Raw genomic sequence first — 14,879 nt, forward strand, 5'->3', positions numbered from 1 at the left:
ATATATATATATATGTATATATATATACATACATGTATATATATATATATGTATGTATATATATATACATACATGTATATATATATATGTATGTATAAATTATGGATTGGCATTAGGTACTGTTCTTTATGAGTCATGTTTTATAGGTTTGCATTTTTTTATATTTTTAAGGAAGATTGAGTATTGTTTAATTTCTTGAAGTGTTTCAGTTTTCTGAGATGTAATTACATTATCTGGAAGTTGTGTGGTAGTTTCAAGAGTTTCGTTTTAAAGATACAGTCATGTTTATTGTTTGCTAAAATGAGTGTAATAAACTGATTTCTATTACCAAGGAAGGATTCTATCAAGTACTGTGTCTGTTGTCTCATGAATTACAAGGTTGCCAGTTTGACTAGTAGGAATAGATACCATTCTTGGTCTGGTGCATTCTGTCTGCCATTCCCTGTTATCATAATGGGTGATTTTTCTCTGATTCTTCTCTCCTTCCTCCCACACATACAGACACACAGATCAGAGTAATATGGAAGATGTGAGGAGCTGCAAGCTGTCCTGAGTTCTCTGTCTCTGTACTTTTTCGTTTCCAGTACTCTGATCTCTATACTTCAGCTACTTAGCTGTCTAAAATTATTAAACTATTAAAGCTGAGTAGACTATCAATAATAGCAATTTTTTTGATTATGAAAGCTGTAATCACTAAGCAAGTAATAGAGTGACACTGAAAAATTACTTTAATATGGAAGTAGATTAAGAATTTAAGCTGGAAATACTCTACTTACTATGTGTTTTCTAGATTTATATGTGCCACAGCCTTACATTTATCATGTGATTATTTGGTGAACATTCCCTTGAATATTTCACTTCTTTAGATTGTGATTTATGTTTCAGATGCTGCCCTTCTAGCCCATTTTTTTGTCTTCAGTGTAAATGTGGTGCTTGATAACATGTTAGCAATTTGATAAATATTTATCAAATAAGTGGGTAATTTCTGCTTTAAGTGATTATTTTGAAAGGCAAAAGATAACTAAAGAAGAAGGTGAAAGCCCAAATCGTAGAAAAATGCTAAATTTCTCTTAATTTAGCTGGATGTAACAGTAATTTTCAGTTAATAAAAGGTAATTGAAGAAAACCATATAAATTATAAACACAATTTTTTTTGTGGGCTTGCTATTTTACAGGTATCTTCTATTGGAGAAGGCATCAGATGAGCTTGTTGAGCGAAGTCACATTTTTAGTAGCTTTTTCTATAAATGCTTGACAAGAAAGGAAAATAATTTAACAGAAGATAATCCAGACCTTTCGTAAGTCAGTCTAATATAACTGAGGTTTTAAAAGGATCGTGTGTGCATGGGCAGGCACAGCATGCATGTGAAGGTCAGGGTACAGTTGAGGGAGTCCACTCTCCTACCATGTGGGTCCTGGGGATTGAATTAGGTCACCAGGCTTGACAGCAGATGCCCTAACCAACTGAGCTAGCTCTCTAATTCTTAAGCTTTAAGATAAAGAAGACCGCTATTTTCATGCTCCTAGCAAAGTAGCATCATTGTAATAATACCAAGAGGAAGCATTTTGCAGGTCACAGGTTTGTCTGCTGTGAGAACCATTTCTGATTGCTGTTTGCTCTGTAAGAGGGAGGTTGGTTTTTGTAGGTCACATATCCAGTCACGTGACCAGTGTGGGTTCTAGAAGTTATTGAGCAAGGAGTGAAAAAGTCAGACTGTCTTCACTAACCTTCTGGCTTTGGACTGTGATTTTATCAGAGGTCGGATTTCTCATGACTGTCTGTCTCTGACTGGAGTGGCTACTAGACCTTTACCTTCCACGTGGAGGCGCTGCTGCTCTCCTCTCCACCCCAGGGCTACAGCAGTTCCCACTGTGCTCTTCTTCATTGCCTCACTAGCCTTTTTAAAATGCGTACCTCCTGTTATAAAAATGTACAACTGTTTTTTGTCCCCCTCTGGTTAGTATGTCTTGCTGACATACTACTTCATTAAGTTAATATAACTATTGAAATACCACCTATTTGCACAATTTTGCTACATTTCTCTATTTAATTTTTTAAATTGTTAAGTATTAACGCTATTGAGCAGTAGATAGGACTAGAAAAAATGAAGAAATGGTTATTATTGATTAGATAATAGAAACTCAAGTAGTTATTATAGCATAGGCTTCTTTACAAACCCTTGCTCCATGTACAACACTTTGTTTTAGAACTCAATGAATAGATCCTGGGGGCTTTTGTTTTTTAAAGTTACTAGACATCTGTCTTCCACTTTATAAGTTTTATGGGTAATTTTTGTATTTATTTCATTTCCTCCTCATATTACAATGCTTTTAGGTACATAGGACCATAAAATATGTCCCAGTTCTTTGTCTACAAGTATGTCTGTACGTACTGGTATCCATGGAGATCAGAGGAGGGCATCAGATCCCTTGGAACCTGTGTTACAGACAGGTGTGAGCTGCCATACAGGTGCTGGGATCCCAGGTCTTCTAGAAGAGCAGCCAGTGCTCTTACCCACTGAGCCATCTGTCTAGACCCTATTTTAATTCTTTAGATGGAGAAAATGGTTAATTAAGATTGAATATTTAGAAAAGGACAAATAGCTAGGGGTTAGTAGGTGATTCTGGGCTTGCATATGACTACACAGGTAAAGGTACTCACCGTGATGACTCACATGGTAAAAGGACAGAACTGGCTCCTGCAGGCTGGCCTCTTTCTTTAATACAGGTGCCATCCATCGCATGCACACCACATGCATACTTGCTCGCACATATTCATAAAGAAGTGTAATAAAAAATTAAAGTAAGCACTAAGGATAATTGTTATGATGGTTAAATGAACATGCCTTTTAAATTTGCTATATATTTTGATAAAAAGAGTAAGAATATAGAGAAAAAATAGACATTGGCTGCCTGCATTCAAGTCAAATGGTGACAGAATCATTTAACTGCTGTGTTTTTGTAAGAGAAATAGTAATTTATAATAATATAAAATTAGTGATTATAATAATTATTCTTATTAATGGAAACTTAAAGAAATTAAGTTAGTTTTACATTGTTGAATGTAGTTTTCAAGTTCCAAAGTTCAGTTCTTTTTTGTGTTTGTAGTGTTGTAACATATAATTTATGGTATAAATTGGGACATTTGTGAGAATAACAGAAGGTTCTTTTAGTAGTATATACTGATTAACTAATATATACTGAGGTCATATTAGACATACTGGATTATGGCCAACTTTAAGTGGCTTTATTGCTTTAGTTTCTTTATTATGGACAAGGCCTGTCAGAATCAAAGGGAAAATCCACTTTGAAAATAGTTTTGATAAGCAAGTTTAGAAGAACACATACTGAAGGGAAAATGCTACTGATTAATTTATTTATAATTTCTGATGAAATACAGTTCTATTTTGTGTATACAGAAATTATCATACAAGTAATCCACCTTATAAGATTACAGTATAGAAATGGTAAATTGGCATACCTCAATGTGAAGATGTGAAAGTAGGCAGATTCTACTTATTACTAGGTATTGTGGTTTGAATATACTTAGCCAAGGGAGTAGCACTATTAGGAGGTGTGGCCTTGTTGGAGGAGGTGTGTCACTGTAGGGGTGGGCTTTGAGACCCTCCTCCTAGCTGCCTGGAAAACAGTCTTCTCCTGTTTGCCTTCGGAACAAGATGTAGAACTCTCAGCTCCTTCAGTACCATGCCTGCCTGGATGCTCTCCTGCTTCCCACCATAATAATGGACTGAACTTCTGAACCTGTAAGGCAGCCCCAGTTAAGAGTTGCCTTGGTCATGGGGTCTCTTAACAGGTTTGAAAAAAATAGCTTATGTGTACTTTTATGTGTACTTGATTACACATAAAAATTTTAAAAAACTGTTACATGAATGATATAGTGTAGGAAAGGTCAGACACATTGTGCATGTATGCACATGCATGTGTGTGTGCACACATGCACACATTCCCTGCCAATGCTTAGTTTGATTTATGTGTCTTAATAATTAGTACTCCAAAAGAATCCCTTCAAACTCATTTTAAAAAGACATAATCTAGAAGCAGTGCAACAAGAGAGGACCACTTTAGTATCAATTCATAGTGTTATACAACCTGCAGAATAAGATTGCCCACACACTCATTTCTACACAACACTTGGCTTTTCTCATCTCCCTAAACTCATCTCCCCACACTCGCTGTATCCCCACATCTTACTGTAGCTAGCAGTTTTCAAGTATGTTCAGCCCTTCTGTATTTTCTTCTGAAATCTTTTCTAGCACTTGTGTTTCACAGTGAGAGATCCATAATTGTGTTGTTTCCTATTTGTTGGTCATCTGAGCTTTCTGTGAGGTCAGAGTCTTTCTAGTTTCCACACTATCTCCAGTGCCTTGGCACTGCCTGGAAAATAATGGGAAGTAAAAACAGAAGATAATAGTAGTGCCTGTTACTAATTAGGGAGAACTGGTAGATATTTTACAATTAGGAACTGAGTAAAAACTGGACAGTGGTGGTGCACACCTTTAGTATTTTTTTGTGTGTTTAGTAGTTTTTTGTGTGTAGTAGTAGTTTTTTGTGTGTTTCTTTCACCTTCCTTAAATTATGAATTCATTTTGGACAGTTCAGGTCCTTTTTATTACTTGTTCTTAGGGAAGTAATAAGAAACCTGCTGAAGGACTGGAAGGAGAGTGGATGAGGATCCGCAGTGCACTTAACTCTGTCCTGTCATTTCCTTATGTGTGGTGGAAGGGAGATGAAGCTTAGTTTAAAGTTAAAGACAAAGCCCTCATTTCATCTCCTCCACTAGGTTTTAACATGTACCACAGAACAGTTGGATAATTTTGTAAAGGTCTGGTGATACTCTGCATTATCTCTAAGTGGGGCAAAGCCGAAAGAATTAGGTTTGAATGTATTTGTGTTCATTGCGGAGCATGTAGCAGTATACTGCCTTTACTCTGTTTATTCCATTACTGTTTGTGGTAATCAGATGTAAGAACAATGAAATATATTTCTGATATGTTAAATTACATATTTTAAAGATGGTGGCTTAATTAACCTAGCATTTTAAGTGTAAAGGATAGCTTTTAATTCCATAACTTAAATGTAAGACTTTTAACTTTCAGTTCTATGGCTTAAATTACAATTTAAAAATAAATCTGTGTCTTTCATTTTTCTAGAGTGGCTCAGAGGAGACACCGAAGAGTGAGAACATGGACTCGTCATATAAACATTTTTAATAAGGACTACATCTTTGTACCTGTAAATGAATCGTAAGTATTTTTGACTATTTGAAAACCAGTTAAAGGTTAAGAAAAAATATTTGAGGCACAGTCAATTAAAAAGGCTACACAAGTTCAGACGTCACTTAAGTTTTTAGTAGAAAAAAATAACAAATGTCTCCAATGTTGTAATAACTAAGGGAATTGAGTTAATTGTGTTAGAATTAAATTCTAATGCAAAAAGTGATGTTATGAGTCTTTTTTCTTAATAGTGATTTTAAAAAGAAAATACTAAATGTATGAAGGTAGATAAAGTTTGAAGTTTTATTTGCAGCCTTGGTAATTATAACTGTTTATGTGGATCTTATATAAGTTGCTGTAGTGGATGTTTTCACAATAAGTAAAAACATTATCATATCTTCTGTCACAGATGTAGTTCTAGAAGATTCTTCTACATTGTTTAGATTGGCATGTTATTAAGATTACACTTCTCTTCAACAGGTCTCACTGGTATCTTGCAGTCATTTGTTTTCCATGGCTAGAAGAAGCTGTGTATGAAGATTTTCCACAAACTGTGTCCCAAGAGTTCCAGGATCAGCAGTCTCAACATGACAACAAAATGATAGGTGACAGTTAGTGTTAATACACTGTTTTTAATAATAATCACAATAATAAGCAGATTAAATGAAACAATATGAAGTTAACAGTCTACCCATTTATTATTAAACATATTAGAAGAATAAAAATGTTTACAATTTTACAGTACCCAGCATTATACAAAATGTAATTCTAAAATCTTACTGTTGATGCTAAGTTCTATTATATCATTTTAATAAAATAGCTTTCTAATATGACTCTTGAGGCATACCTTAAATCTCTCATTTATTATACTTCTTATGTACTAATAATTCAGACAACATGGACATATTTCTTCTATAATATTCTTGTGATATCTAACTTTAAGTAAACAAATGAGCCTGATTTCTTTGAAAAAAAAAATCAGGTGTTGTTTTGTAGCTGTAATCTAAATAGCAAGCAAAAATAGTAGCAGGTTTTTTTTTTTTTTTTTTTTTTTTTAATCAACCTGTAGTGGGGAAGATGAAACACTGTGGGGACACCTGTTTATTTTCCATCTTTTCTTGTCCTTTTGAGTTTTGAAAGGTAGAAGAACATGACTAGTCAACTACCCTCCACATCACAGCACACAATTTTATTAGTTTGCTGTATGCGAAGGTAGTCTTTTTGGAGGAAATGGGCCCAGCCAATTTGTATTTCAGGTTTCAGCTCTGAGGTTTCTATATTATGTGATAACAACCAGCTCTTACCAGTTTTATTCATTGACTAAGTTTTCCCATAGTACTGACTATAAAAAAATATTTTTCCTTTAATTAATACTCTGGATGCATCTTAAAGTTTAGATTATCTATATTATGTGTTAATACACAATAAAGACTCATAGTGACTTGTTTATTATTAGGTAATGATCCACACACCACTTCAGCTGTGTCCACAAGTACAGAGGACCCCCAAGTAAGTATGTCGCATCCTGATGTGAAGAAAGGAAAGCACTCATAAAAGTTATGAAGTTAGGTATGAAATAGGGTCCTACCTAACTGGATTGAAATAGGTATTAGTGGCTCATAATTAAATTATGGTCCTTTTTGAGTATCTCAACAATTTTTGGGAAAGAAAATGAAGTTCTTATTGATTTGTTTAGTTTGTGTCTACTTCCTCCCTTGGAAATTCATTTGTCCTTTAGAAAAATAATGGCACCAAGATGATCATTCAGGAGCTTATAAACAAAATCATTGTCAACAAAGCCCACAATTGCTAATATGTTTACTCTTATCATAGATAAATACCCTGATTCCTTCTGAGCCTTTGGCTCAGATTAAATGCAGATTAAAACTCCATTTTATGTATGTATGTATGTATGTATTTATTTATTTATTTTGCTTCAAAGGGAAGAAATGGGACTCTACAGCCTTAGTAGATGTGGTGATTTGAATGCGCTTGGCCCAGGGAGTATTAATATTAGGAGGTGTGACCTTGTTGGAGAAGGTGTGTCACTGTGGGGGCTAGGGTTTGAGAGAGCTTCTTCCTAGCTGCCTGGGAAGCAGTCTTTTTCTGTCTGCCTTTGGAACAGGATATAGATCTCTCAGCTTGTTCTCTGGCACCATGCTTGCATGCATACTGCCATGATTCCCACCTTGATGATAGTGGACTGAACCTCTCAACCTGTAAGCTAGGCCCAGTTAAAATATGGTCCTTTGTAAGAGTTGTCTTGGTCATGGTGTCTCTTCACAGCAATGGAAATCTTAACTAAGACAGAAGTTGGTACCAAGGACTAGGGTATTGACATGATAGACCTGATCATGTTTTTGTTTGGAGGAATATAGATTTGGGGACTTTGGATTTAGAAAGTAATGGAATGCTTTAATTGGGACTTAGTGGGACATCCTAGAAGGAGTATGGAAGACATTGGTGCTGTGGGTGATTTGAACTGTGGGGTCCTGGCTCTAGAAGTTTCAGAGGAGAAGAATTTTAATATGTGGCCTAGAGACTCTTCTTACAGTATTTTTGTAAAGAATATGGCTGCTTTTTGCCATTGTCCAAAGAATCTGCCTGAGACTAAAAGATTAAGAGATTAAGAGTAATTGCTTTGACAAAGGAAGTCTCAAAAGAGCCTGGTATAAATTCTATTATGTGATTATTAAAGTTCATTCTTATGAAGATCGTTTTAATGAAAAGTAGCTAACATAGAAAGAAAAAAATACAAAATGAATGGATGAAGGAAAAAAGGAACATCAGGAAGTGGAATGAAGCTAAATCCTGTGTTCAAGGATATTAAATGGAATATGGAGTGGTGGTGGCCTTGCAACAAGATCCTACCAAGCTAAACTTAGGCTTTTATAGTTGAACAAGGGACTTGGTTATTGTTTTTATTTGGACTTTTAATCTGAAATGAACTATAATCCAGAAATGGAGAGCACAACTGTGATTCAGATCATGGGGTTGGAAGACATTGGCTTTTGATCCAGATCTTAAGGAATAGTGGCCATAAAAAGCTTAGGCTCAGACATGGTGGCACATACTTTTAATCCCAGGAGACAAGACAAACAGATCTCTGAGTTCAAGGCCAGCCTGGGACAGAGCAAATTTAAAGTAGAGAAAAGTTTAGATCCAAGAGTAGTGGTTCACACCTTTAATCCCAGAACTCAGGAGACAGGCATGCAGATCTCTGATTTCAAGGTCAATCTACAGAGCAAGTTTCAGGACAGCCAAGCTTAGGCAGTGAAGGAATTTGAAAACAGAAAACTGGTGATAATGTAATAGAACAAGGATGCCATGTTCCAGCCCCAGCAAGCAGCAGAACTTAGCAACTTTGACCATGTAGTTCTGGCTTTTGAGTCAAGAGGAGATGAGACTACTGGGACCATTGATTCTGGTTAGCTGGAGCTAAGAAATTTTTGGTGCATAAGAAGAGACCAGCATTACTGAAGTGAAATCATCTGGGAAGTGTTTTCTGAGAGCACATAGGACCTGAGTTTTAGAGGTAGCCAAGGTGGTAGGTACTTCATGCTGCACTGGACTTTTTAATGTGTAGGAGTCACCCAGGTGTTACTGGTTTTGACATCATGAAGGGGTCATGGAGAGTTGCAGAGGCTTGGCACTGTGAGAGGCCATGGAAGGCCACTGGTGAAGGTGCAGCTTCAGTTGCAGTTGAAGGCCCAGGACTGAAAGGGTCATGCAAAGAAGTTGAGGCTTAGCACCATGAAGAGAGCCTATAAGAGGCTATTGGTAAAGCCTTGTTGCAGTGGAAGATCCCAGTATTGGAAATGCCAGTACCATGGGATGATTACTAAGAACAGCAGCAGCAGTAGAGTGGAGTCAACCTGGGACAAGAGTGCTATAGAGGACAGAACTGGAGAAGTGACCCAAGGACTTTTGAAAAACTCAGAAGATCATGTGTCGATCCCAGACATTGGGACAAGAAGCTGTGAAGTTGAAGTAGGGTTGGATACCCCAAGATGTTAGAGATGTCAGAGCTGTGGGATATATCTGCCAAGGAAAGTTGCTAACAGGGAGTGGAGAAAGAACCCAAGAGAAAGAAGTTTATTGCAGTCAACAAAGATAAAGGAGTTGGAGATCTGAGGAGTGCTTTGAAATCAGACATGGAGATGCTGAGTTTGGAGTATGCCTAGCTGGCTTTTGGTCTTGCCTTGGTTCAGTATTTTCTTAACATGACATTTTGGAATGGTAGTGTATATTCTGTATGATGTTGGAAGTATGTGATCTGCTTTTTGATTTTGATTTCTTAATAGATTACCATTTAGAGAGTGCATGAATCTCAGAAGAGACTTTGGACTTTTAACATTGTAGAGACTGTTACAGACTATGGGACTTTTGAAGATGGACAAAATGTTTTTTGCATTATTCTATGACTCCCCATACATAGACTTATATATTTGAGACCATGTGTTTGAACTAGCCTATGGGGCCCAGGGAGTGGAATGTGGTAGTTTGACTATACTTGGCTCAGGTAGTATCACTATTAGGAGGTGTGGCCTTGTTGAAGTAGGTGTGGCCTTGTTGAAAGAAGTGTGTCCCTGTGGTGGTAGGATTTGAGAGACCTTTCTCCTAGTTTTCTGGAAGCCAGTCTTTTTCTGTCTGCCTTTGGAACAAGGTGTAGAACTCTTAGCCCTTTCTCTAGTGCCATGCTTACTTGCACGCTGCTATGCTTCCTGCCCTGATGATAATGGACTGAACCTCTGAACCTATAAGCTAGCCCTAATTAAATGTTGTCCTTTATAAGAGTTGCCTTGGTCAGGGTGTCTCTTCACAGCAATGGAATCCCTAACTAAGACAGTTAAGTAACAGAATGTGTGTAGACACAAGTTATCGTATTTGTCTTTAAGATAATAAATGAATAAAAAGATAATTTTACCTTACTGCTTGGCCAGGTTAGAGCATGTGCCCAAGGTCAGTGGGAAAGTGTATCATTTATCGGGGTAGCGAATGTGTCTGAGGTCAGTAAGAAAGTGTTTCATCAGTGAGCTTGAGAAAATAGAGTGAGCTTGATTTATTTTGAAGTGAACTGTGGAGGAAAGAATTCTGATTTGTAAATTTAATTTCAATATTTGAAACACTTTAAAGAGTGAGTGACTATTAATATTTATAATGTAATGTATTAATGTATTAGCTTAAATTATAAGACAAAATTCGTGTTATTTCAGAGTACCGAGACGAATATGTCAGTACCAAAGAAAATGTGTAAACGGTAAGTACATATTCCAATGATAATACAAAGTTTGAAAATTATATAGTTTTAAAAATTTATTTATCTTATGTGTATGAGTGTTTTGCCTACGTGTGCATATGTCTACCACATGTGTACTAGCCATCATTGCAGAGGTCAGAAGAGGGTTTTTGGATCCCTTGGAACTGGAGTTACAGATAATTATAAGCTATAATGTGGATGCTGGGTACCAAGCCCATATCTTATGCAAAAACAAGTGCTCTGAACCAAAGCCACAATATCTGTCTGTCTGTGTGTCTATCTGTCTATTCATCCATCCATCCATCTATTTTAAGAAATGTGTGTATGTCAGGGGGGCTGTGAATTCCATGGCACAGCCACATATATGAAGGTTTTAGGACAGCTTTTGGGAATCGGTTCTTTCCTTCTACCCTATATTAAAGTCAGGTCATGAGACTTAGAGGCAATTACCTGCTAAGCTATCTCACCAGTCCTGGATGGTTTTGTATGTTTGTTTGTTTATTTGTTTGTTTGTACTTTGGTATTCATCTTTATGAGTCTCTATATCTTGATTTCTTCCTTTGTGTTTTAAAGGCCATGTATTCTCATACTAGACTCCCTGAAAGCTGCTTCTATACAAAACACAGTCCAGAACTTACGAGAGTAAGTAATGATACCTTTTTTTTTTAAGATTTATTTATTTATTTTATTTGTATGAGTACACTGTAGCTGTACAGATGGCCGTGAGCCATCATGTGTGTGACTGCTGGGAATTGGACTCAGGATCTCGGCCGGCCCTGCTTGCTTGGCCCCCCTCTCACTCTGGTATAATTCACTGTAGCTGTCTTCAGACGCACCAGAAGAGGGCATCCGATCTCATTATGGGTGGTTGTGAGCCACCATGTGGTTGCTGGGATCCGAACTCAGAACCTTCAGAAGAGCAGTCAGTGGTCTTGTCTGCTGAGCCATCTCGCCAGCCCTAATGATACCTTTTACATTCAGTCTGTTATGTAAAATCTCAGCACTTTTGAAACTACCTTCTGTATCACTCAAAACTAAACACCTTCTAAGTCCTGGAAATGGAGGGTGGGTGGCAAAGTCCAACACTATAGTCCAACACTCAGTAGCAGTGTTACAGTCTGACAGGCAAGAGGTCTATAAATTCAAGGTCAGCTTTGAAGGGCATTGGACTATAATAGATCCTGGTTACGATAAAAAAGATATTGATAATATCATGATTTTATATATATATATATATGTATATATATATATATATATATATATATGCATATGAGACAATTACCTGCTAAGCTATCTCATATAAGTTATGCATATGTATATATGTATATATATGGTTTTCCAAGACAGGGTTTTACTTTGTAGCCTGTCCAGACTGCCCTGGAACTTTTTCTGTGAAACAGGCTCGTCTTGAAGTCAGAGATCTACTTGTTTCTGTCTCCTGAGTACTAGGATTAAAGGTGTATGCCATCACTACCTGGCATAATACTTATATATTTTTAAAAGATTTATTTATTTATTATATGTAAGTACACTGTAGCTGTCTTCAGACACTCCAGAAGAGGGAGTCAGATCTCTTACAGATAGTATGATCCACCATGTAGTTGCTGGGATTTGAACTCAGGACCTTCAGAAGAACAGCCATTGCTCTTACCTGCTAAGCTATCTCTCCAGCCCCTATATTTTTAACATGTAAAACAAACCTGGATATCTGATTGCTGACAACATCCTTTATTATATGTTAATAGTGAAGGATTTAGATTTGTCAAAGGTAAATTCAAAATTTGTATTTATAATTGAATAAAACCATAATTTTATACAACAGTATTGCACATATTGGTGAATATCCAAAATAAAACCTGAAAAGAAAATAGGAACTCATAAATTTCTATTAGTGTGTATGTGAGAGAGAGAGGGGGGAGGGAGGGAGGGAGAGAGAGAGAGATAATGCCAGTCAGAGAGACAGAGACAGAGAGAGACAGAGAGGATTTTCCTATAAAAATCACATTGTGTGTGTGTGTGTATGTGTGTGTGGTGGCATGTTTGGGTCTGGTCCTAGGTGTGGAGATTAGAAGACAACTTGTGACAGTTGTCTCCTTCCACTCTGCGGGTCCTGGAGAGTCTAACTCAGGTCATGAGGCATCACAGCTAGAACCTTGGATAGGAAGTGCTTTTTATCAGTTGGCACTAGAGAAGAATTGTATCATTTCATATAAGTGCTAAAAAATAACCCAATTAAAATTAAAAGCCATGTGTTAGCTTACTTCATAATGTAAATAATTTTGTTTTCTGGATTGCGAACATTAAGTTGTTGAGACTCTACCTTTTATTTGAAACTCATATCACTTTCTTCACAGTGGCATTTATGAAGGCTCATAAATTACAGTTGGATTGTTGAAAATCTGTCTTTGGAAATTTAATTTGAAGCAATGGATATTGTAAAAGAGATGTTTTCTTCCTTTGTAGAAAGTGTTGCTGACTGATCAAGGTTTCTACTGAAGTCACTTACCTCATTGATTATTTCAGGTATTTGGAGGTAGAGTGGGAAGTTAAACGAAAAACGCACCGTGAATTCAGTAAAACAAACATGGTCGACTTCTGCCCTAAAGTCCCTAAGCAGGATAACAGCAGCGACTGTGGAGTCTATTTATTGCAGTACGTGGAAAGCTTCTTCCAGGTGTGTGCTCATGCAGAGTTTAATTCACAGTTACTGATGTGCAGTTGCAGATTTCTGCCAAACAGAGAGGCAGGAAAATGTAAGTAGGGAAGGACACATAGAGAAGACATTGAGACCACAATGACCTGGATAGAGGAAACAGAGAGAAGGCATGGAATTCACGAGTGACCTAGAAAAGGTTAAAACAATTCGATTATTATATTAAATCCAAAAAAGCCATAGATGACAAACTGGATAAAGACATGAAATACAGAAGATATCAAATGAACACTTTTAAGGTGAAAGCATACACAATCTGTGAAGAATTTACTTGGAATTTTTAATGTAGCAATGCATATATGTATGCCTTTGTGATTAGGGAGCTGAAGCAAGATGATGGGAAAACACAGAAAAACTGTTACTTAAAAGGATAAAACCATCATTAGGTGGATTGTGGGGATGCCCAGCCATTTGACATTGATACAGTCATATTCATAGGTATCCTGGGATTCATGTGACCTCAGGGCTGCAGGTTAGACACACCTGATAGCACATTAGATACAGCAGAAGGTAGAATTAGAGAATTTGAAGGAAATAGTAGCAACAAGTTTGATAGGACAAAGGTCTCATTTTTAGATAATTGGAGTCCTAGAGGCTTAGTGAAGGAGCAAGTGGTGCAGATAAAATATGAGGGAAAAATTTCCAGATGCAAAAAGACCCATTTACTTAAGTCGCTCAGAACACCATAGCTGAGAAAACACAACTAGAAGCATGGCCATTATTTTCTAATCTATAGACACTGTATTGGAGTGTAGCAACATTAAAGACAGATCTTTAAGTGGCTGGGAGCCAAGGCTTCTCACACCAGCTCCTTTAGTTCTGTCACTAGCACTGTCTCCTATGAAGACAGGCATTTGACCAGAAGCCTATTTACAGAATTCTTGTCTGAACTTGGGACTTTAATATTGGGGTGTGGGTGTGTAGCAAAAGTTGTAACATGTTAGAGAAACCATTATGTAATTGTTACATTGTGCTTAGATTCCCTTTTTCTTCCACACTGGAACTTCATTAACTGTGACAGTTTTGACCTTCTAGTATTGTTTTCTAGTAGATTTTGATTTGAAGTTTGTAGTATCCAGTGGACCTTGTTAGTGACATATTCTCACTTTGCTATATAATTCTACTTTAAGGTAGCCTCAGTCAATAGAATATACTTTAAGCACAGGATCACCATATAAAATTCCTAGGAGAAGAAGGCTAAAAGTTCTAAACCCACATCTTGTACATGTGTGTACTAATGTAGCAAGCGATCAGCTTAAACTATAGGCTTGAGGAACCACTATGTCTCCATAATGGAAACAGTACACATTCTAATGAAAGTATCAGACAACCAGTCACTCAGGCATTGGCCTAGGGACACCATCTGTGAGTCCATCTTGATGCTCTACAGCAGCCCGTCCTTCTATCCCTTCTCTAAGATGCAAGGCCTTGTGCTAGCCTTTTATACAGTCCAAGCTAAGGTAGCCTTCTATAGCCACCAGAATAGTTAAACAAGGAGGAATGACATTGTAATTGTAGCTCAGCTTTGCCATTAAATTAACCTTGTGGAAACGTAGTTGTTCTGGAAGCTGTTTTTTTTCCTTAAAGGACAACCTTTAGTGGGACTTTTCATGCTTCCATCTCGGGAATTCTTTGTCACTAGGGCTTTCTCCATAATAGTTGAACACTAGTG

At 36.9% G+C, this 14,879-nt stretch overlaps 1 protein-coding gene across 3 annotated transcripts in view; it reads left to right on the forward strand.

Moving 5' to 3' along the window:
- Senp7 (SUMO specific peptidase 7) overlaps positions 1 to 14,879 on the forward strand; it is a 120,778-nt gene that overhangs the window by 103,756 nt on the left and 2,143 nt on the right. For all 3 annotated transcript variants that reach the window (XM_031364083.1, XM_031364085.1, XM_031364084.1), the window contains 7 exons: positions 1,176 to 1,298; positions 5,172 to 5,264; positions 5,715 to 5,839; positions 6,691 to 6,743; positions 10,451 to 10,494; positions 11,068 to 11,136; positions 13,018 to 13,168. In XM_031364083.1, the coding sequence (XP_031219943.1) occupies positions 1,176 to 1,298; positions 5,172 to 5,264; positions 5,715 to 5,839; positions 6,691 to 6,743; positions 10,451 to 10,494; positions 11,068 to 11,136; positions 13,018 to 13,168 (658 nt within the window). The remainder of the gene's footprint in view (positions 1 to 1,175; positions 1,299 to 5,171; positions 5,265 to 5,714; positions 5,840 to 6,690; positions 6,744 to 10,450; positions 10,495 to 11,067; positions 11,137 to 13,017; positions 13,169 to 14,879) is intronic.

The sequence above is a fragment of the Mastomys coucha genome, unplaced genomic scaffold, assembly GCF_008632895.1.
Source record: "Mastomys coucha isolate ucsf_1 unplaced genomic scaffold, UCSF_Mcou_1 pScaffold12, whole genome shotgun sequence".
In the NCBI taxonomy this organism is placed as follows: Eukaryota; Metazoa; Chordata; class Mammalia; order Rodentia; family Muridae; genus Mastomys; species Mastomys coucha.